Source organism: Podarcis raffonei, chromosome 15 (assembly GCF_027172205.1).
Source record: "Podarcis raffonei isolate rPodRaf1 chromosome 15, rPodRaf1.pri, whole genome shotgun sequence".
Classification (NCBI taxonomy): Eukaryota; Metazoa; Chordata; class Lepidosauria; order Squamata; family Lacertidae; genus Podarcis; species Podarcis raffonei.
Window position 1 is genome coordinate 686,747 of NC_070616.1, and position 20,656 is coordinate 707,402.

Consider the following 20,656-nt stretch of genomic DNA (forward strand, 5'->3'; position numbering starts at 1 on the left):
CCGTCCAGGGGCGCCCCGGTGGCTCTCCGGGTCTTGCCCTCCCCGCAGGGCGCAGAATTAAGCGTGGTAGAGATTATATCGGGTGGGGGGCGCTCCCCGTTTCCCGGCCAGGCCCCCTTTTCCGAAGCGAAGTCTCCCTCCCTCCCTGCGTGCGGGCTCCGCCTGTCCCTCCGTGGGGAGCTGTCGGGAGGGGCGCCGCCGCCAAGACTTTCATAAATTTTCGATGCGAAGCGGGAGGGAGGGAGAGCGGGGGGGGGAGGGAGGGAGGAGGCGGGGAAGGAGGCGGAGGGGGACCTGGCCCTGCCCAGCCCGAGCCCAGCCCAGCCCTGCCCAGCCGTCGCTGCTGCGGGGAAGAGAGGCGAGGCGAGCTGGGGCGCAGCAGCGCGACGCCCTTTGGAGGCGCAAACCCGAGCGGGTGGAGAGGGGGCTCTGCGCGTTAAAGAGGGAGGCAGCAGGAGGAGGAGGAGGAGGCGGCAGCGCGGCCAGCCCGGAGGGGGCGGCTCCCCCCCCTAAAAGCACCGAGCCGAGCGGAGCCGAGCCGGCAGCGAGCAACCAGGCGCGCAACGGAGAAGGAGAGTCGTCCGACCGCTTCGCCTGCCTTCTCTGCCTGCCTGCCTGCCTGCCTGCCGGGGAAACGCTGCCGCCGGCCGCGCGATGCGGCTGCCTGGAGCTCCCGCGAGCCCCGCTCGGATTATCTGCCGCCGTCGCAGTCGCCGCCCGCTGTGAGCGCCGCTCCGGGATCCGCCGCCGCGGCGCCTCCAAGATGCTCCGCAAAGGTGAGTCCGCAGAGCCCGCGAAGGAAGCGAGGGACGCAGGCGGCCGTCGCCAAACTTTGCCGCGCTGTCCTGGGGCTGCCGGACCCAGCCGGGGAGCGCAGGCCGGCAAACTTTCCTGGCCCCTCCGGGGGGAAGTGGGGGCGTCGGGGCTCCTTCCCGCGGGTCCCCGGAGTCGCGCCCGGACGAGAGCAGTGAGCCGCACGCTCCGCTCGGCTTCTCGGGGTACCTGGGGGGGGGGGAGTAATGTGGCAAAGAGTAAAGAGGGGCGAGGCGGCGGGGAGGGCAGAGCAGTCTCTCCAAAGGGCTGTGGCAGGGGGTCCCCGTCGAACTGGGGAGGCTCAGGTGGTGTCCGGCCTGGAAGGTCCGGAGCGCTGAGCTGAGTCGCCACTTGGGCTTGGGCGGCGCTGCAGGGAAGGAGTCGACGGGGCGTGGGGGGGGGCAAGAAGATCGGAGCGCCCAACGGGGTGGGGAGAGGCCGGTCCCTCCCGGCTTCCTCGGGTGTAAGGTTTCTTTTGCTTCGTGATCCGCAGTCGCATTCTGGTTCGCGCGCCCCGCTGCCGCCTTCATCTCCCTCGACGGGTCGGGGCTGCTGGGACCTGGCTAGCTCTCCGCGCGCGCTGTCAAGTCAAAGTATGGGGGGCGTGGGGTCTCCCCCTTACCAAATGCGCCCAACTTTGCTGGCCCAATCTTGGGATGTCGCTCTGAGACCGACTTGTGTGCGTGCGCGCGCGCGCCCTAGGGTGATGGGGGTCTCAGGGGCGGGCTTGATCCGTGGGGCTGAGCGCGGATCTTTTCTCGGGACCCGAAGTGGGGCAGGGCGGAGGGGAGCGAGTAGCTGGTGCGCTCGGCTCTAATCTTTATGCGGCGGCGGTGGGGTCACAGTCGTGGCGGGGTCTCTAAAATCGGCTCAGAAGGTGGGATGGGGAGGCAGATCCCGCGCCCGGTCTTGTCACGGCAGCATCTGGCAAAGCGGTGCCACAGAGGCCCCTCGCAAGGAAGAAGGGAGGAAGGATGAGGCCTCGCCCTCCCTCCTTCCCACTCTCCCTTCCCGCCCCCACCCCCGCTTTCTGCCCCAGTTTCCGAAGCTTAATCCGTGCCAAAGCAACTGCCTCCTTCCTGACCGCGAGTCAGGGCCCAGCACCTATTTTTGAAAGGAGCACAGCTTCCTGAGCATGCACAGAGCGCCCCTGAAGCCCGCTAGCCAGAATCAGCAGTCCCCTTAATAAAGGGGGGAGGGAGACTTTGATGTGGGGGTCAAGAGGTCAGTTTAGGACCACCTCTCCCCCATTCGGAAGTTGGCCACTGGGGGCGGGGGGCGGGGCGAGGAAGCTTTTTGGGTCCCGCGAAGGCGCGCGGGGGGCGAGGCGACTTGGCTAAGTGGCCCCGCGATGAATTCTTGCGAGTCTCGAAGCTGTCTTTCATTTGGATCTATCTGTACGTCAGCCACGCGGAGGAAATGCAGAAAAGAGCCAGCCCGGCCCGCGCTTCTCTGCCGAGCTAATATCGCCGCCCTGAATAATTCAGCAGCCGGGCCCGCTTCAGGCCGCGCCCCCCACTCCCCCCCCCCAGGAGAAAGACCCCGGCCCCCTCTTGGCACCGGCGGCGGCCTCGCTGGTTCTGGGCCCCGGAAGGAGCAGGTCTGCTTTGGAGGGAGAGCAGCTCAGCCCCGGACCCCTCCAGGTCTCCAGCAACTGCCTCCAGGCACATATTTGCATCTCATTTGCATATAGTCGAAACAAAATAAAAAAAATTCCTTCCAGTAGCACCTTAGAGACCAACTAAGTTTGTTATTGGTATGAGCTTTCGTGTGCATGCACACTTCTTCAGATACACAAAAGCTCATACCAATAACTAACTTAGATGGTTTCTAAGGTGCTACTGGAAGAAATTTTTATTATTTATTATTTTGTTTCAACTACCGCAGACCAACACAGCTACCTACCTGTAACCATTTGCATATAGTCATCTTTGCATATTTAGGCGGCCATTCAGAGGGGCAGTCAGGACAGAAGCAAAGTTGAGGTTGTTGTGCGTAGAGGTATGTGTGTACCTGGGGATATAAACACAGGCACATATATTCTCTCATATACACAGAGATTTAATATTATCTAAATATATCTCACATACATATAAAACCAACTTTGTTTCATGCAACCCACTTAGGTGTGTTTTTTTAAATCGATTAACATGCCACTTAATCTTGCCAAATATTTGTTTTATTTATTTCTTTCATAAACTGCTTGTGAGGGTTGTTGGTTTTTTTTTTTTAAAAAAAAACTATCAAGGGCTATATATGTTTTATTAAATCAATCAATCAATCAATCAATCAATCAATCAATACTATATCTCATTAAGAGACCTGCAAGAAGACAACCCTCAAAGCAGTTATCTAATGGAATAATGTAAGGAAGAAGGTTCAGGAGATCCTAAGGCTGGGGCCAACGACTTGAGGCTAGCCCTCCCCACTTAACACCCCTGATGGCAGTATCTGTAAGTAGATCTGGAGAAGCCTCTGAAGATCCCAAGGGCCTGAACCAGGCAGCCACCACTAGCCCCCCTTGGCTGTGTTCTTGCTACACCGTTGGAGGCAGGATGCTGGGAACCCCAAGTGGGGAGAGCAGCTGGGCTTCCCTTGGGGGCCTCTGGTGGGCCACTGTGGGGACAGGAGGCAGGACTAGGGGTGCATTTTTTAGCCTGGTCCAGCACGGCCGGTAGAGCTGTTTTTCTGATGCATGCTCTGGTCCCAGCACAAAGGGCAGAACATGGACCCCTGGGCCACAAACACCCCTTTCCTGGGTCCTGACCTTCTGTTGGATGAGGCTACTGGAAAGCATTAACTTGATTTTAATTAATTTTTATAATGAAATATTTTTAGAATGTTGGATTATTTGATTGTTGGATTATTTGATTGTTGTTAGCCGCCCTGAGCCCAGCTTCGGCTGGGGAGGGCGGGATATAAATAAAATTTATTATTATTATTATTATTCACATCACGCAAACTGTTTAGAGAGATAATTTCCCCCAAGTAAGTGGTATACAGTGGTACCTCTGGTTACGTACTTAATTCGTTCTGGAGGTCTGTTCTTAACCTGAAGCACCACTTTAGCTAATGGGGCCTCCTCCTGCTGCTGCGCCGCTAGAGCATGATTTCTGTTCTCATCCTGAAGCAAAGTTCTTAACCCGAGGTACTATTTCTGGGTTAGCGGAGTCTGTAACCTGAAGCGTATGTAACCTGAAGCGTATGTGACCCGAGGTACCACTGTATAAATTTTGCCAGGTAAATAAATCTGGCCAGGACTGGGGTTGAACTGTGGAACTCCGTGCCACAGGAAGCAGTGTTAGCATGGCCACCAACTTAGAAGATGAGCAAGGCTAATGATAACGATATCAGTGGCTATGCTCCTGACAACCAGTTGCTAGAAAGCACAGGAGCGGAGAGGGATCTCTTGCTCAGATCCCGCTTGCTGGTTTCCCACGGGGGGGGGGACGGGACTGGTTGGCCACTGGGAGGGGAGGATGCAGGACTAGATGGCCCACTGGCCTGATCCGGCAGGTTCTTCCTGTGTTCTTAAGGCCCCCTCCCCTCACTAACCGAGTCAACCATTTGCACATCTGAGGTTGTTTTGCACATTTTGCTTATTTTTCACAGTTCTCTAAGTTGCTTTGAGGTTTTGTGGGGGAAAGAGACATGATGATGAGAACTCCCAGCAGAGCCACAGAGGGATGATGGGAATTGTAGTCCAGCCGGAGCTGGATTCTGGCCAAGGCTGCTTTGTTGGGTGAAGGGGCAGACCCCAGTCCTGGGAACGGCAGGCAGCCCGGCTCAAAGGGGCCAAACCCCCAAGGTGGCACGGCTGAGGGTCACCTGAAGCAGCCTCCTCCACCAGGACTGGTTCTCCTGCCTCTGTGAAAGGGCTGCAGCCGCAGAGTTCAGACTGGGGTCCCCCCTTCTGTGCTTGAGGAGGAGGGTGGGGCAATTCTGGAGGTTGTTCCTGGGGACCCACCACACCCCAAAGCTTTTTAAAACCTATTCTAAGTCTCTTTAGAACCCAGTGCCTGAGCTTGTCTCAGGACACATATTATAGGACCTGGGGAGGGGGCAGGCAGGGACCTTTTCAATCCAGGGGCCTCATTCCATCCCGGGCAACCTTATGAGGGCCACTTTGGACATTGGACTAGATGACCCATTGCATCCTTTCCAGCTTTAAAATTCTAGGATTCGATGGTGGGCGGAGCCAAAAACAAAAGTGGGCAGGGCAAGGAATGTGAATGGTTAGCTGGTGTCTACACTTTCAAAGCCTCTCTCTCTCCACCCTCCAGCCCAGAGGCAAGTGCAGAGTTCAAGGACACATTTGCAGTCTTGCACAGGCACTCAAGGACGGTGTGAGGCAGAGCCAGTGAGAGGTGTGGGCTGGGGAAAGCCCCAAGGAAGGCGGAGGGGGCTCCCAGTCTGAGGGCCCCCCTTCCCTTGTAGGATCACAGGAGTGTCTTGCAGTTCCTTGGCCTGACCTGCCAAGGCAGGATCACCCTCAGCCCATAGCAGCTGCTCCTCTCACCCAACATGCCACTTAGAGTACAGAGCAAACGGCTCTGGATGGCTCGGTCTAGTGAGCCGAATCACACGTAGCTATGGGAGGTGGCGCTGATGTGTTTTTGTGGGGGCAATAGGCTCCTTAGCCACTCTGAAACGCTTCTCAGATCCCTTCCAGGTTCCCTTGCATGAGGTGTCAGGAAGCTGAGATGCTGCCTAGAAGGGTCTGTGTGTGGTCCAGGCAGATAGAGAGGGAGCCTTCCAGATTCCCGCCCCTCTCCCTTTGACCTCTGTGCTGACCTGTCCTTTGAAGGCCAAGGGAGGTGTGTTGGCTGGATCGCTTCCCCTCTCCTCTCACACTTTTGAGGTGCTCCTGGAGAGCAGAGCTTCTTTGCCCCTCCAGCTGGTTAGTGATCCAGGGCGATAGAATCCTGCCCAGTGCACTTCCCTCAATAAACACCAGCTTCCTTCTTTTATACTAACTCTCTCAGACTTCAGAGGTCTTCTCCAAAGACCCATTTCACCCAAGTTTACTTCTGCTGTTGCGTACACGCTCCGGAAGCCAACTGGAGATTCCTTTGGCGTTCCCAGTTCCCAGAGCATCAGGGAGGTCCAGTTCTTACACCAGGGATAGTCAGTGGGCTGGGCTGTGGGGAGCAGCCCTCCCCACCCCAGCAACCCCATCCATTCTTTTAACATCAAGGTGCACTTGACATTTTGAAGACTGTGCCACTTGCAAAGGAAAGGGGCTTAATTTCAAAAGATGAATACGGAAACGGGAGAACCTACACCTTGTCCCCCCCAATCCTAAGATCAAGCCAACCGGATCAGATCAAGGGATGCAGGCAATTCAGGAGGGTTGCTGCTTTGGTTTAAGGCTTCCCCAGGTTGGGGGGGCATAAATAAAAGTTTAAGGCATGGGGATAGGAGAGGTCACAAATGACAGTCTCTCCAAAAGAGTGGAATTAGTGAGGAGATGAAAGGAGCCCCAGACTCCTAGCAGTAGAAAAATGGCAAGAAATGAGATCCTGGTGGAACATTAGGAAGAAATTTCTAAGCCATTTGATGGGGGGAATGGATGATCTTGGAAGATGGCAGACTCAGGTGGTCACCTGTCAGATATTTTTTTAGCCATGGCTCCTGCGTTGCCCCTTCCAACTCTACAATTCCATGGTTCGATGGAAGAGGAAGCTCAACATGTCCTACCAGAGAGACGAGACCTTCCCAACGCAGGAAAAGAAAACATGTGTCCAGAGATGTCACAGACGAATGGTGAGGCATCTTGGGGCTTTGGCAGAGGAGACGGAGCCTAAATATTTAAATAAATAAACCGGCGAATGGATTGAGGAGAAGCAGAAATGGTGCCAGAAGGCCCTGACCAGGGCAAGAATAAGCTTTCCTCCAGCCAAGTTGGGGTAGAGAGCCAGCAGTAGATAATTGGGACCAGGGGAGCTGGGTTCAAGTCTTGCCTCTGCTATGGATTTGTTTTCCAGACTTGGGAAAGTCACTCATTTCTGGCTCTCATGGAAATGATACTTTTTTTCTTCTTTTTTTTGGAAGCAGAAAACCTTTATTTGAATCTGTGGCAGGGACGTAGTTCTGGTCTCTGCACTCCAGAAAGGAGATTGTAGAGCTGGAGGAGGTTCAGAAAAGGGCCGCCAAAATGATCGAGGGGATGGAATGACTCGCTCCTCTATGATGAAAAGTTGCAGCATTTGGGACTTTTCAGTTTACAGAAAGGACAAAAGAGGCTTATAAAATGATGCGAGGCCTGGAGAAAGTGGACAGAGAAGTGTTTTTCTACCTTTCTATGAACACGTGAACTTGTGGATATCTAATGTTGGGAGATTCAGGACAGACCAAAAAAAAAGCCCTTCTTCACGCAGTGCAGAGTTAAACTCTGGAACTCCCTGCCACTGGAGGCAGTGACGGCCACCAACTTGGAGGGCTTCAGAAAGAGGATTAGACAAATTCATGGAGGAGGAGAGGGCTATGGTGGGCTACTGGCCAGGATGAGCTATTGCTCTGCCTCCACAGTCAGAGGCAGTGATGCTTCTGAAATACCACTTTCTGTGAATCTCAGATAGGAGAGCCCTGCTGTTGCGATCAGGCCTTTCTTGCAAGCAGCCCATTTGCGGGGGACAGGATCGGGTTGGCTACTGTGAAAACAGGATGCTGCACTAGAGGTTCCCTCCGCCCCTTGGTCCCTTCTGCTGATCTTACTCTCCCTCTCTCTTCCGCACCTCCCTTTAACCCCGGTGCAAAACTGGAATCCCAGGCTTGTCGCCCCACCAGATCCCTTGCTCACTTCGAGGGCTGCAAAGACAAGGAAGGTCCTTAAATTATTTATTTGTGGTATTTCCGTGTTTCCCCAAAGCCAGATTACATCAGAAGTTGAAATGCAAAGTAACACACACATAACAAAGGCGGGATAAGAAAGATATGGCAACAGAGAGACTAAGCCAGGCTGTGCTGAGTGAGTCAGAAATGAGAGTTGTGTCTTTGAGTACACATACTGGCCTATTAGCCACCTCACGCCCAGTTGGGGAAGGTTCCGTCCGCCATCTTGATTCGAAATGGTGTCCCAATTTCATCAAAAGCCAGGTGAAAACCTGCTTTGTGATCTTGCTGTGATTCCTGCATTGCAAGTTGTTGGGCTAGACCAGGGGTCAGCAAACTTTTTCAGCAGGGGGCCCGTCCACTGTCCCTCAGACCTTGTGGGGGGCCGGACTATATTTTTTTTTGGGGGGGATGAACAAATTCCTATGCCCCACAAATACCCCAGAGATGCATTTTAAATAAAAGCACAATTCTACTCATGTAAAAACACGCTGATTCCCGGACTGTCTGAGGGCCGGATTGAGAAGGCAAATGGACCGCATCTGGCCCCCGGGCCTTAGTTTGCCTACCTATGGGCTGGACAACCTCAGTCGGTGGAACAGGAGACTCTCAATCTCAGGCTTGTGGGTTTGGGCAAAAGACTCCTGCATTGCAAGGGGTTGGACTAGATGACCCTCGTGCTCCCTTCCGACTTGACAGTTCTATGACTCTGTGACCCTTGGGGTTCCTCCCAGTTCTATGATTCTGTGTTCAGGGAACATTTGGCTCTGAGGTCTCAGAAGGTGCCCAAGTGCACAACAGGCAGAAAAACCTGAGCCTTCCAAAATATACGGCAGGAGGGAAGAAGGGGGCTGGGTGAAACCAGAGGTGTTTGTGATGTGATAGAAATAAAGTGTGCTGGGTGTGCGTGTTAATCCTGGCCAACTCATCCCTGTTACTGCTGCTGCTGCTGCTCCCGGTCTCCTCATTTCACCTCTCATCCCTCTGTTTTGACCAGCGGGAGAAGCCTCTTTCCCCACACACCCCCTTTCATGTGAGACCCACTTGGTGGGAATAAGGAAACAGGGAGTTTTCCTCTTATTTAGCACAGCACCCACCACATGGAGCTCCCTGCTCTGTAGGAGTGCTCTCTCACCCTTCCCTTCATGGTCTTGCCCCGTCTTTCCAATATTTGAGGTGGGAGGGCCATAGCTCAGTGGTACAGAGCACCTGCTTTGCATGCAGAAGGTCCCAGGTTCAATCCCTGACAGCATCTCCAGGAGCGAGCCAGCAGTCAATCACACTGAGCAAGCTGGAGTTAACTCTTCATTAGCAAGACAGTGTCTGCACAGGAGTGTCCATCCTATGAGCACGTCAATTCTTCACTAGGTCTTGCCCCCCAGGAAGCAGTTGCAGAGAGTGAAGGCCCCGCCTCCCCACAGCTAAATTCCCTCAAGTAATCTGAGACTGTGCCTGCTTGCAGCCATTCTCTCCCCACCCTTTTCATGCCTCTCCTGGTTCTGGGAGACCAAGTGGGAGGTGAGTGTGTCGCAGCAGGAGCAGGAGACACCTGTGACTCTTCCCCAGCCAGACTCATCTCTGCCTCTTGGCTTCTTTCCTCTCCTGCTTCAGCTTCTGCCTCTGATTCTGGGCTGCTCTTTGCCACAGACTCTCCCAGATCACTAAGCCCTGTTCTGCTTCAGCTTCCAACACCTCCTTCTCCCAGTCCTCTCCCTCTGACCGCTCATTGTTGTCCCATCCTCACTCCCCGGGCTCTGAACCTTGTTCCCTTGGGGTTTCCCCAGCCGGTTCCTCCCACCAACCCTCTGCATCCAAACAGCCCATGACCCCAGACAGGGCTAGGAGACAGTCCCTGCCTGAAACCCTGCAGGGCCATTGCTGCTGGCCGGTGTGGACGACACTGAGCTTGAAAGGCCCTTGGCAGATGTCAGCCTCTGGTCAGCCAAAGGGAGGGCTCTAGACGAACTCATGGTTTGGCTTGGAATTAAGGCAGCTTTCTTTTCTTCCTCTGTGTAAACATCCCAGTATGATTGACGGTGCCTTGCAGGCTCCTTGCTTGTGGGGAGAAAACAAACACCTGAATCTGTTGATTGACCTGGGTCTGCCTCTGGGGGGAATCACAGCGCTGCCTGGGAGCTGACAAGACCCCCTGGGAAGAGCAGCTTCTGGGGAGAGCTGGGTTGATCTGAGAGCTCTTTTTAAGAACATCAGAAGAGAGTCCGGCTGGATCAGGCCAGTGGCCCAACTGGACCAGCACCCTCTTTTCAGAGTGGCCAAGCAGATGCCTCAGGAGCTGTTGCTTTCTCCTTGTCTGGAGGCATTTAAGCAGAGCTCTTAGGTTCCTTCTGCAATGCCCAGCCAGACGGCTGCCAGGGACTCCTAGCGGGTGCTGCAAACAGAATGGGCCCTAATGGGGCAGGAAAGTGAGGTGCAGGTGTGGATCACAGCCCCAGGACACCCCACGTCACCCCACCTTATCTTTATTGGGCTCGAACCAAACACCCGGTACTTAGGGAATGAGGCCTAGACCTCCTTGCCAGCCCCACTGGGGTGTCGTCAACCTCCTTCAAACGGGACAGCAGATGGAAATAACCCCAGACCCAGAGGAGAGCTAGTTAGCGGCTGCCTCTAATCCAGATTAAGGGGCTTGCAAATCGAGAGCAAGTCCTCTGATCGGGAGATGCCTGCAAGACGTGTAATCCCGTTCACATGGCGAATTAATCCAGATTAACTCCCCCCCCCCAACCTTGGTGTGGATAAGGGCCACTTCTCTTAGCCCTGGCTGGTGATAGCCTAGTTTGACAGCCTTGGGGGCTCATGGGGTGAGGGGGCTTTGTCAGGGTTTGCTGTCGTGCGAGTGTGTTGAGGGGGTGTTATTGTTGGTGCCCCCTTGCCGTGAGGGGCTGGGTCACCCCGGTGTGGGGAGGAAGCAAGGCAGGCCAGGGAGCTCCTGGAGTGACAGACTCTGACCCGGCAGAGCCGTGTGGGGAGAGGAAGGTCGCTTCAAGGTCAAGGCATATGGCAAGGTGGTTGGGCGGGAGTGGGGTGGGGGCCTGCAGGAACCCCAGCAGAGACGGTGTGTCCCCCCCCCCCACGCCTCTATTGCTTTGCTAAAAGGGTTCACTTGGCAGCTGGGCAAGAGAATCGAATTAAGTTATTTGCACTTAGTTGCTCTTCTAATGCAGGGAAGGGAGCCGGCAGGGAGAGGGAGGGGCAGGAGGGGGGGGCACAGAGCTGGCCTGGGCTTGAGGGCCCCCCCACACAAAAAAGGCCTTCTCTTTCTGCTCTCCAGGAACTGTGAACCTGCTTCTGCAAGGTAGGCAGCAGCACCTGGGCTCTGCAGAAATACATGCCAGCTCTAGCATTTGACAAGAGCCGCAGGGTGCAGATCCAGGGGTGTGTGACTGTGGTTTTGCCCGTGCTGCTATGCAAGACCCCTGAGCCCCCAGACCATGTCCCACCACTGGAGGCCATCAAATTGTACAGTAGGAAGGGACCGCCAAGGGACATCTAGCCTACCCCTAGCAACGCTGTGTGTTCAGAGCTGTGTACGTGTGTCACCCACTCCTCTAAGCCAGTGGGCTCCCTAAGCTCCATTATTTATGTGTTGCCCTTCTAGCCCTCTGATTTCTCAAGGGAGCGTGCCTCTCTCTCCCCTCATTTAACCGACACAACAACCCTGCCAGGTGGGTGAGGCTGAGAGGCAGTGCCTGTTTTCCAAGGTCACCCAAGGGGATTTGACTCCTGGTCTCTCCCAGGCCTTCGCTACTTGGGTGCAGGCAGCCAGAGACCAACTGGCAGCTTCTCAACACCCCAAGGCAGCCACTCTTCCTGGGGGACGAGGACAGGGCAGAGAGAGGGAGGGAGCGGTGGCAGCAGGGTTCTTCTGGGACTGTCTAGGGCAGCCTTTCTCAGCCTTGGGTCCCCAGATGCTGTTGAACTACAACTCCCATCACCACTAGCTAGCAAGGCCAGAGTTCAGGGATGATGGGAGTTGTAGTCCAACAACATCTGGGGAGCCACAGGTTCAGAACCGCTGGTCTAGGACTTGGAAGCCTGTCCTGGGAGACTTCCCTCCTGAACAACAATAACAGGAAATTAAAAGCTCTCTGCACATGCTCTCTTTTTCTGACACCACACATCACCTGGGACCAGGGCTTGGTATTGAAGGTAGAGATTCTGAGGCCCAGGTAGCTGGTCCGAGAGGGGTCCCAGAAGGGATTCCCGTTGTGAGGAAAGGTTGGGGAGAAAGGCAGGAGATAGGGGCAGTCAGGCCACCCCCTGACCCTAGATGGGGGCACAGTGGTGGTTATGGGAGACAGTTAATTCAGTTTATTTTTTAACTGCGAACCATCCCGATTCATGCTTTCGAAAAAACGCAAACTGAAACTCGCCCGCCCTTCAGAAATCTGCACTTCTCTGAATTTTGCAACACAGTTCTCCATACAGAAATGCATGCACTGGGTTTAAGTGTGCATATAAATGAATATATCAGTGAAAGTAACATGCCAAAAGGGGCAGAGTGTTAGAGAAAATTGCTCTGCAGAAATGTGTTTGTGAGGAGGAATTTGACTAAGATGCTGAGGAATTTTCAGGAAGCTTTTTTTAATAAGAAAAAATTGTATTGCAGATTGCTGCGGAAATGTAAGAGAGCTGAATTTAAGATTAGGAGTGAGATTAGCATGAGAAATTGAAATGGAGCCCTCCCTCCCTTGGCATTTGGCTTGGGGGTGGGGCAGCCTCTTCTTCCTGTCTTCTGGACAGCCTTGTCATTGCAACCCCTTCCTCTTAGCCTTTACTAGGACCATCCTCTCTCTTCTCTGGCCCAGAGAGCTCAGGGAATAGCCCTGATGGTCTGCTTCAGAGGGGCCAGCGGGTGGGGTGCTCCACTGCCCTCTTTCATCCTCACAACAGCCCTGCGAGGTGGCCTAGGCTAGGCTGAGAGGCTGTGACTGATGCAAAGTCAGCCAGGGAGCTTAGGAGCCTAGGAAGCTGCCCTATGCTGAGTCGGGCCACCGAGTCTGGCTTAGTATTGCCTACACTGACTGGCAGAAGCACCCCGGGACTCTGGGGAAAGGGTCTCCCTCAGCCCTTCTCTGGGAGATGTCGCTGGAGGTTGAACTCAGGACCTTCTGCATGCCAAGCAGGGCTCCCCCACAGAGCTGGAGCTTTCCCCTTAGAAATATGGACTATAAGAGCAGGATCTCTCCCTCAGGAAGTGGCAGACTGTGGTTCCTTGGAGGTTTTTAAGCAGAGGTTGGATGGCCATTTGTCTTGGATGCTTTAACTGATATTCCTGCATTGCAGCGGGTTGGACTAGATGGCCTTTGGGTATCCCTTCCGACTCTACATTTCTTTGATTCTATGATAAGGCTGATAACCCTGCTGGGTCACCTAGTCCAGCCTCCACTTCTCACAGATTCCCCAAAGGGAAAACCCCAAGCAGAGCCGGAGGGAAGCAGCAACTCTCCCCACCTGCGATTCTCAGCAACCAGTATTCAGAGGCGGTGGCTGAGATGGGATTTGAACCCAGGTCTTCCAAGTCCTAGTCCAACACCCTAACCACTGCGCCACGCTGCCTCCCGGTGGTCTTACCACAGCCTCCCATCTAGTGATTCTGCTCTTTCCTTCAATCAGCTCCAAGGGCTCCTTTTCCGTCTCCACAGCCAGCGTAGCGATTGTAGTAGTACTAAACGGGGGCGTTTCTCTGATGCTGGATTTGAATGATGGCCTTGTGTCGGGTCCTTATTCCCCGTTTTGTTTGGCAAATTTATTGTTTCTATTTTTAGTGGATCGCATCGTGGATGCGTGGCGTTGCTCTCTGGGCAAGGTGCTTTGAATAATTCACTGCCCCAACCCCTCGAAAGGTGACTAATGAGCAAATCACCCATTGCAGGGACCGGGGCACATATTGGGGCCCAGGAACTGTAGAGTTGTAAGGGGTTCCAAGGGTCCTCTAGTCCACCCCCCTGCAGTGCAGGAATCTGTGCCCCATCCATTTCCCCCACCCATAGCCGAGAGGGACTTTGCCAGCCTCCTCCTCTCCAATGCAGAGGAGCACATTTGAGTTTCAGCTCCAGAACGCAGCAGGCGGGCTATGGGAGCCCAAGTCTTTTTACAGGGACATGTTTTTTTGGGGGGGTTTCCACCCCATTTTTAACATTTCAGGCTGTTTCTCAATTTGCAGTTGCTCCATGTCAGAGTAGACACTACTATGCTAAATGGTGCAATGGCCATTTGGGTTTGGGTGGTTAGAGGTTTGGGTGGTTAGAGAATCATTGGATTGGAAGGGACCCCAGGGGTCATCTATTCCAACCCCCTGCGATGCAGGGATAATTTCAATGCAACAGATGCAAATCTTGCCTTTGTACAGTAGCCTGGTTTTGAGTCGCTCTCCTCCATCCAGGCCAAGCAAAGAGGCACTATTAAAAGCCAGACTCAAAGAGGTTGTGAAGAAGGGCTGTAGTCCAAGGAAGAACCCCAAGGGCCAGGCAGAGAGGCATGGAGGGCCACATCTGGGAATTTGGGGCCGCTGATCCTTGCGGTGGGCTTGGCCTCCGATGGAACACTTTCCTCCAAGCCAGTAAGAAAGCAAAGACTCTCTTTGTGAACTCTCCTCACTCGGAGTGTACCAGCAAAGTTGGGCGCTAGAGCTGGTTTAGGATGCCAGGCTTTTCTGTAATCCCATCCAGACCCCCAGCACAGCTGCCCCCAGACAACCCCACCCAGAGGGGTCTGTGCACACAGAGGAGGGAGGGATCAACCTCCTTCTCTTCCTCATCTTGGCAATCCGGTTCAGCTCTCCTCCTTTTTCTGTTTGTGATTTCCAACCCCCCCCCCAAAAGCCCGCATGAAAATCCATATGCAAATCTCCGTGTGCGTTTCACTTGCCGAACAGCAAACCTCGTACGACACATTTTTGCACTTCCTTTCCTTTGAGTGCACCCCGTTTCCCTAACAGATGCTTTTTTGGGTGTGCAAGTTTAGGGGTGGAGACCAGTCACATGGCAGAACCCAGGGAAATGTTGGGTTTGGAAGGACAACAACCATGCCCCAGCCTTGGCTCAAGAAGTGCAGCTGAGGTCAATGTTTCATGAAAATGGAACACACTTCTCTCCTGTCCAGAGGGGCTGGGTAATCTTTTTGGGGGGAGAGCACTGGCCAGCTGGGAAAATGATGTCACGACAACAGTGACAGAGGCCGGGAGCCAGGCAACTGGGGAACCTGCTGAAGCCCATGGAAGGAGCTGGACCACAGGAGAAAGAGGGCAGGAGAAGGAGGGGTGGGAGAGATGAAGGCTTGAGGGAGAAGGGGCTGCCCTTGGAGATGAACTGCAGAGGCTCCCTGATGAACACAGGCCTGGAAAGCTTCAGTGCACATCTTTGGGAAAGGATTTTCCAAAGGACTGTGTTACTATCATGGATTTCCCCTCCTCCACGTCCCAAATTCAAGCAAGCTTCCCTTTGGACTTTGGAGGGGCTCTCTGGGAGGGCAGGCACTGTTGGGGTCTGCGTGTGAGCATGCTTTGCCAAGGACCCAAAGACTGGACAGATTCATGGAGGAGAGGGCTATTGATGGCTCCTAAGCCACGATGGCTCCGCTCTGTCCTCCTCTGTTGGAAGCAGCAATGCTTTGGAACACCAGTAGCTGGAAGCGGCAGGAAGGGAGAGGGCTGTTGCGTGTTCGAATCCTGATTGTGGGCTTCCCAGAAGAGGCATCTGGTTGGCCACTGTGGCTCTTGGACTGGACCAAGAGCCCGACTCCTTTGTACACCTCCCTCCCGTCCATCTTGCCTGGGACTGGCAGTGCCGATCCAGCTGGACCAAAGGCTTGACGTTGTCTCGAGGTGGCTCCTAACCAACACCACCCCCCAGCTGCACTCTGCTGGTCCCGCAACATCTGGGGTGGGAGACAGCCTTGTCTGCTGGAATTTTGCTAAAGGAAGGCAGGGCTGAGATTATATTGCTCATTTCCAAGCGTTGAGAGACTCCGGGGTTCCAGTTTCCTGGAAATGAGGGACAGCGGAGATTGTGGTGTCTTTAGCGTATAGAATCATAGAAATGTAGAGTTGGAAGGGGCCACAAGGATAATCTAGTCCAACCCCCTGCAGTGCAGGAATCTTTCACCCAACATGAGATTTGAACACATGTCCCTGAGCATGTCCCTCATGCTCTACCAATCAAGTGATTGGTTTTATTAGGTATGGTTTTATTGACATGTCTGTACAACCTAAGGCTAAGATGGAGGGACTCACAGCCGTCTGGCTTCTGCCTGCATCCTTCTCCCTGTTCAGCTCTCTCTAGCTGAGAGAATAGCTCACTACCTGGCTGTTGTCCTACTAAATCACATCCACGTTTCTGAGCACAATTCAAAGTGTTGGTGCTGACCTTTAAAGCCCTAAACGGCCTTGGTCCTGTATACCTGAAGGAGCATCTCCACCCCCATTGTTCATCCCGGACACTGAGGTCCAGCGCTGAGGGCCTTCTGGTGGTTCCCTCGATGCGAGAAGTGAGGTTACAGGGAACCAGGCAGAGGGCCTTCTCAGTGGTGGCGCCCACCCTGTGGAACACCCTTCCGTCAGATGTCAAGGCAATAAACAACTGTTTTACTTTTAGAAGACATCTGAAGACAGCCCTGTTTAGGGAAGTTTTTAACGTCTGATGCTGTATTGTTTTTAATATTTGGCTGGAAGATGCCCAGAGTGGCTGGGGAAACCCAGCCAGATGGGCAGGGTATAAATAATAAATTATTATTATATTATTATCCAGGTGAGGTGGGATGGAGGCCCACCCATCAGCCTGCCATTGGGGAGCTTACTCCTTCAGCCACACAGCCCTTGCCTAGACAAAAGGTGGCCCCAAGGATGGAAATCCGCCTGGCTAGTTGAAGACTGGGGTCCTCTGTTAGGTCTTAACCCTAGCTGGGTAGAAGGCTCCAGGAATTAGAGGGGACTCTGGAATCAGGCAGACAGAGGCACCCCACCAAAAAAACCCTCACAACAATATAAATAAATGAGCTTTGGATACAAGTGTGCTGCAAATACGTGAAAGGTGCACATCCCCCCCCCCCGACACACTCCCTGCCTGCCTTCCCGGACCCCCTGTGCTCGCCTGCCTGTTTGGGTTGCTGGGCAGGCTTTGATGCCTGTTAATGAGACGCTCCCCTTAAACAGGCTTCACTCTGGTGTGAATTTAATGCTGATCCAATTTGCTGACAGCAGCAAAAGCCACGGGGGCAGAAAATGCACAGGAGGAGGGTGGGCTAGTTCAATTTGCAAAGGTGCCCCCAAGGAGAAAGGTCTGGGGGCAAGGGGCAGAGAAGTCAGCTCCTGGCCACAGGGTGGGGGGCTCTGCAATTGGGTGTGTCCATTTTCACGTGCCCTAGAGCTGGCTGGAGAGCAGGGAACAGAAGGATGGACAGACATCTAGTGCCATTCCTGGGGAAGATGAAGAGTGCCTTGGACCAAGCCAGACCTTTGGGTGCATCTGGCTCTGTGTTGTCTACACTAGCTGGCAGCAGCAAAAGAAGCTGGCATAGTGATGCAAAGTCAGTTCCATCTAACTCAGCGTTGCCTACACTGACTGGCAGCCTTGGCTCACTGGCGTTTCGGACAGAGGAGTCTTTCCCAACCCTAGCTTTCTTTCCCAAACAATAAACTAAGGTCCCAGGCCTCATGGTTATGGAATAAAGGACTGATTTTAGTAGGAAAGGAGGAAGCTGATGAACCCAGTGTTAGAAAGGTACCGTAGATAACAGTATATCAGCTAGGCGCCAAATGGCTCCTTAAACCAGGGTTACAGTTGCCAAAACGGAATGCCTTGTTGCCATTTTGGGGGCAGACAGCTCGGAAGTTGTATGTTTCAGTGTGACTTTTTGGTTCCTGAAATTCATTCTGATTGTGCAGATAAAATATCATGGATAGAATCCTACAGCTTGTGCTGCGAGAGTGCAAAAACAGTCCAGATCCAAGGATCTCCAGGCAGGCGCCTCCAGGTGGTGGAGACTTCAGGTGTCATCCTGGCGCCCAGGCATCTTCACTTGGTCACAAGTGGCTGATAGCCAGGGCCAAAATGCTCCTGGCAAATTTCAAATGCTGATTTGAACCCGGGACCTTCTGCATGCAAAGACTCAATGACCTTTGAGGTCCCTTTGTAACCCTGTGGTTCTGAACTTAGGGTGAGAGGTGCGTGCGCTGGGGATGGGGAGCTTACCTTGTTGGCATTGAGGTTTTGCAGAGAACAGTCACAGACTGGGGGTCTCTGGCCCCTTGTGAGCCTCCCTTTGGGGGCACCTGGCTGGCCACTGTGGGAAGGGATGCTGGACTAGAGGGACCCCTTTTGGCCTGATCCTGCAACTGCCAGGCTCTGCTGACGTTCTTATCTTCAGCACCACACCTGATGCCTTTTGTTTATTTATCCATCTCACACCCTTCCTCATCCTGCTTCTGCCCCTTTGGCCTGATCCAGCCGCCTTGAGGCTCTGATGTTTGCATTTCACGGCTATTTCCACCCGCCTCCCATGCCCAGGTGTGCGCATATACCTGCCAAACATCACCTATGTGGCTGTGATGACAAGGGGACTGGGGTCCATATACAAAAGCTCATGATGACGCAACAAATCTGTTGGCCTCTAAGGTGCCACAAGTCTCCTCTCTGCTGCTTTTTCTGCAACAGACCAAGAGAGCTGCGAACCCCACTGGAAACTGGGGCGTGTCTTGCCTTTTGCTCTCCTTGATGCACCGCAGTCCCTCTTCCCTCTGTCTCCCACTGGTTTGGAGTGGAGGGCAGGGGTGAAACTGGGCTTTATTTCACCCGAGTCAAAGACCCGGTTTGGCACACCCCCAATGCACACACACACACACACAGGCTGGGAGCCTCAATGGCGCCCCTCTGGAGGCTTCACCCGGGGCAAAAAAACCAGATCGCCCCCTCCTGCCAGCTACGGCATTGGTGGAGGGTCTGGAGGAAGTGGGAGACTCAGCAAGCCCAGGGCTGTATCCAGCCCCGTCCTTTAGCTTAGGCGCCCAGCCGATTGGGATTTCAGCATCCAATTTTAAAAGCCACACACAGAGAGACAGAGGGAGGTGCAGGCCCTCCACTGCCAGGGCTTGTGCCTCGTGTGCTGCTCTCTTATTTTTTAAATAATTGAGAGTAATAAATATGTATTCCTCCTTCCTTCTTCCTCCCACCCTCTGCAGCTTGTCAGCTCCCAGCGCCTCTCCTCTGATCAGGCCGCATCTTTCCTTGAGTGCAAAAAAAGTGGGGGGAGGGGGAGAAAGGGGGAAAAATCCTTTAAGCAAAAACGGATTAAAGCTGGGAAAGTAGGGCTCTTATTGCCAGCGACTGAGGCCTCTTCTGGAAGGAGCCGCCCTCTGAGGCTGGGGAAGGAGGCAGCCAGGGGCAGGGAGGTGAGGTTTCTTGGCCAAGGCCACTGATGGAGATGGGGGCAGGGAGGCAGGAATCAGTGTAAAGAGAGAGGCCCAGCCATGAAGCCCACTTCTTGTACAGTACTACCTCAGGTTAAGAATTTAATTCATTCTGGAGGTCTGTTCTTAACCTGAAACTGTTCTTAACCTGAAGCACCACTTTAGCTAATGGGGCCTCCTGCTGCCGCCGGAGCACAATTTCTGTTCTCATCCTGAAGCAAAGTTCTTAACCCGAGGTACTATTTCTGGGTTAGCGGAGTCTGTAACCTGAAGCATCTGTAACCACTGTACTTGTGTGTCTCTGTGTTGCAGTAAAGAGGACAGGCTCTCTCCCTGCTTTCTAACCCAGGTTGTGAGAAGAGGGACCAGAAATGCAGCCTTGGTCAACCTGGTGCCCTTCAGATGCTTTGCACTACGGCTCTCAACAGCCCCAGAGATGCCAGAGGGCGTCAGGTTGCCAAAGGCTGTGGCAGAGCCTTCTGTATCGCCTTGGCGGTTGGCTTAGCAAGGCTTGGCATAATCCCAAAGGCCAGGTCATGACTCCATTGGGAGGGGGGAAGCAGCCGCCTCCTCTTGGCGCTGGGTGCTAGCAGCACCCATTGGCTGAACCTGCAAAAGGGGCCGAGGCCCCTGGGGCACTCTGGATCCTGCCCGACTCCCTCAGCCCTGCAGGAGACAGCACGGCCAATGGTCAGGTGATGGCAGTAATGGGAGCCCAGCAAGTTCTGGAGGAGTTGCAATCTTGAGGGGGTGGGTGCCACCTTCCTGGACCCCATGGCTTTGCAGATCTCCAGGGAGGCTGTGGAAAAGATGTCCTACCCAAAACCTGGAGAGCCACGGCTGCCAAGTCCGTGTGGATGAAACTGAGCCAGGTGGACCCAATGGCCTGGCTCAGTCTAAAGCAGCTTCCTGGCTCTGGGGGCATCCCTTGGGGGCACTGTGTGGGGACAGGATTCTGAACGAGGTGGCTTGATCCAGCAAAGCCAGGCTCTGCTTTGTTTCTTATGATTCCTAAACAGAACCTCCATGGGCAGACGGAGTCTACCTGGGAACAATGAACAGAAACAGGGGGAGGCTGTGCTCTCAGAGCCTGCTGGTGGGGTTTCCTTTGGGGCACCTGGGCAGTGCCATGGCAAGAGGATGCTGGGATAGGCAGGTAGGGCACCCTCCTGCATCTGCGCCTCTGGAAGCCCTGCGAATGTGGCTGATGACAGCCCCTGCTTGCAGTCTGGGGTTTTCTTTTGGAGGTACCCCCCCCCCCCGTCCAGCGCCTGTTGCTGTTTTAATCCAGCTGGCTTCCATCCTTTATTTGGGCGGGGGGGGGGGAGTTTAGGGTTGCTTTTAGCTTTAAATGTTTTATGACTGTCTCCATCGCTGCTCTTGTCTTTGAGCTCCGCGTTTATCGCAGAGTGCTTCCAGGGCCATTTGGCAGAGAGCGCGGCTTATAAATAAATCCCCCGGTAGCCAATTCTGAATGGGGATAGAGTGTACCCACTGGTGCCTCCACGGAGAGGGAGGGGGGACAGGCAACAGAGCCCCTTGGGGGCCATTTAGTCCAGAGAAAAGGGAGCGAGAGAGACAGCA

At 54.0% G+C, this 20,656-nt stretch overlaps 1 protein-coding gene across 1 annotated transcript in view; it reads left to right on the forward strand.

The window, feature by feature from the left end:
* Positions 1-281: 281 nt before the first annotated feature.
* RTN4RL1 (reticulon 4 receptor like 1) overlaps positions 282-20,656 on the forward strand; it is a 60,660-nt gene continuing 40,285 nt past the window's right edge. Inside the window, exon 1 of the mRNA XM_053366728.1 lies at positions 282-776. Coding sequence (XP_053222703.1) covers positions 764-776 — 13 coding nt within the window. The 5' untranslated portion in view covers positions 282-763. The remainder of the gene's footprint in view (positions 777-20,656) is intronic.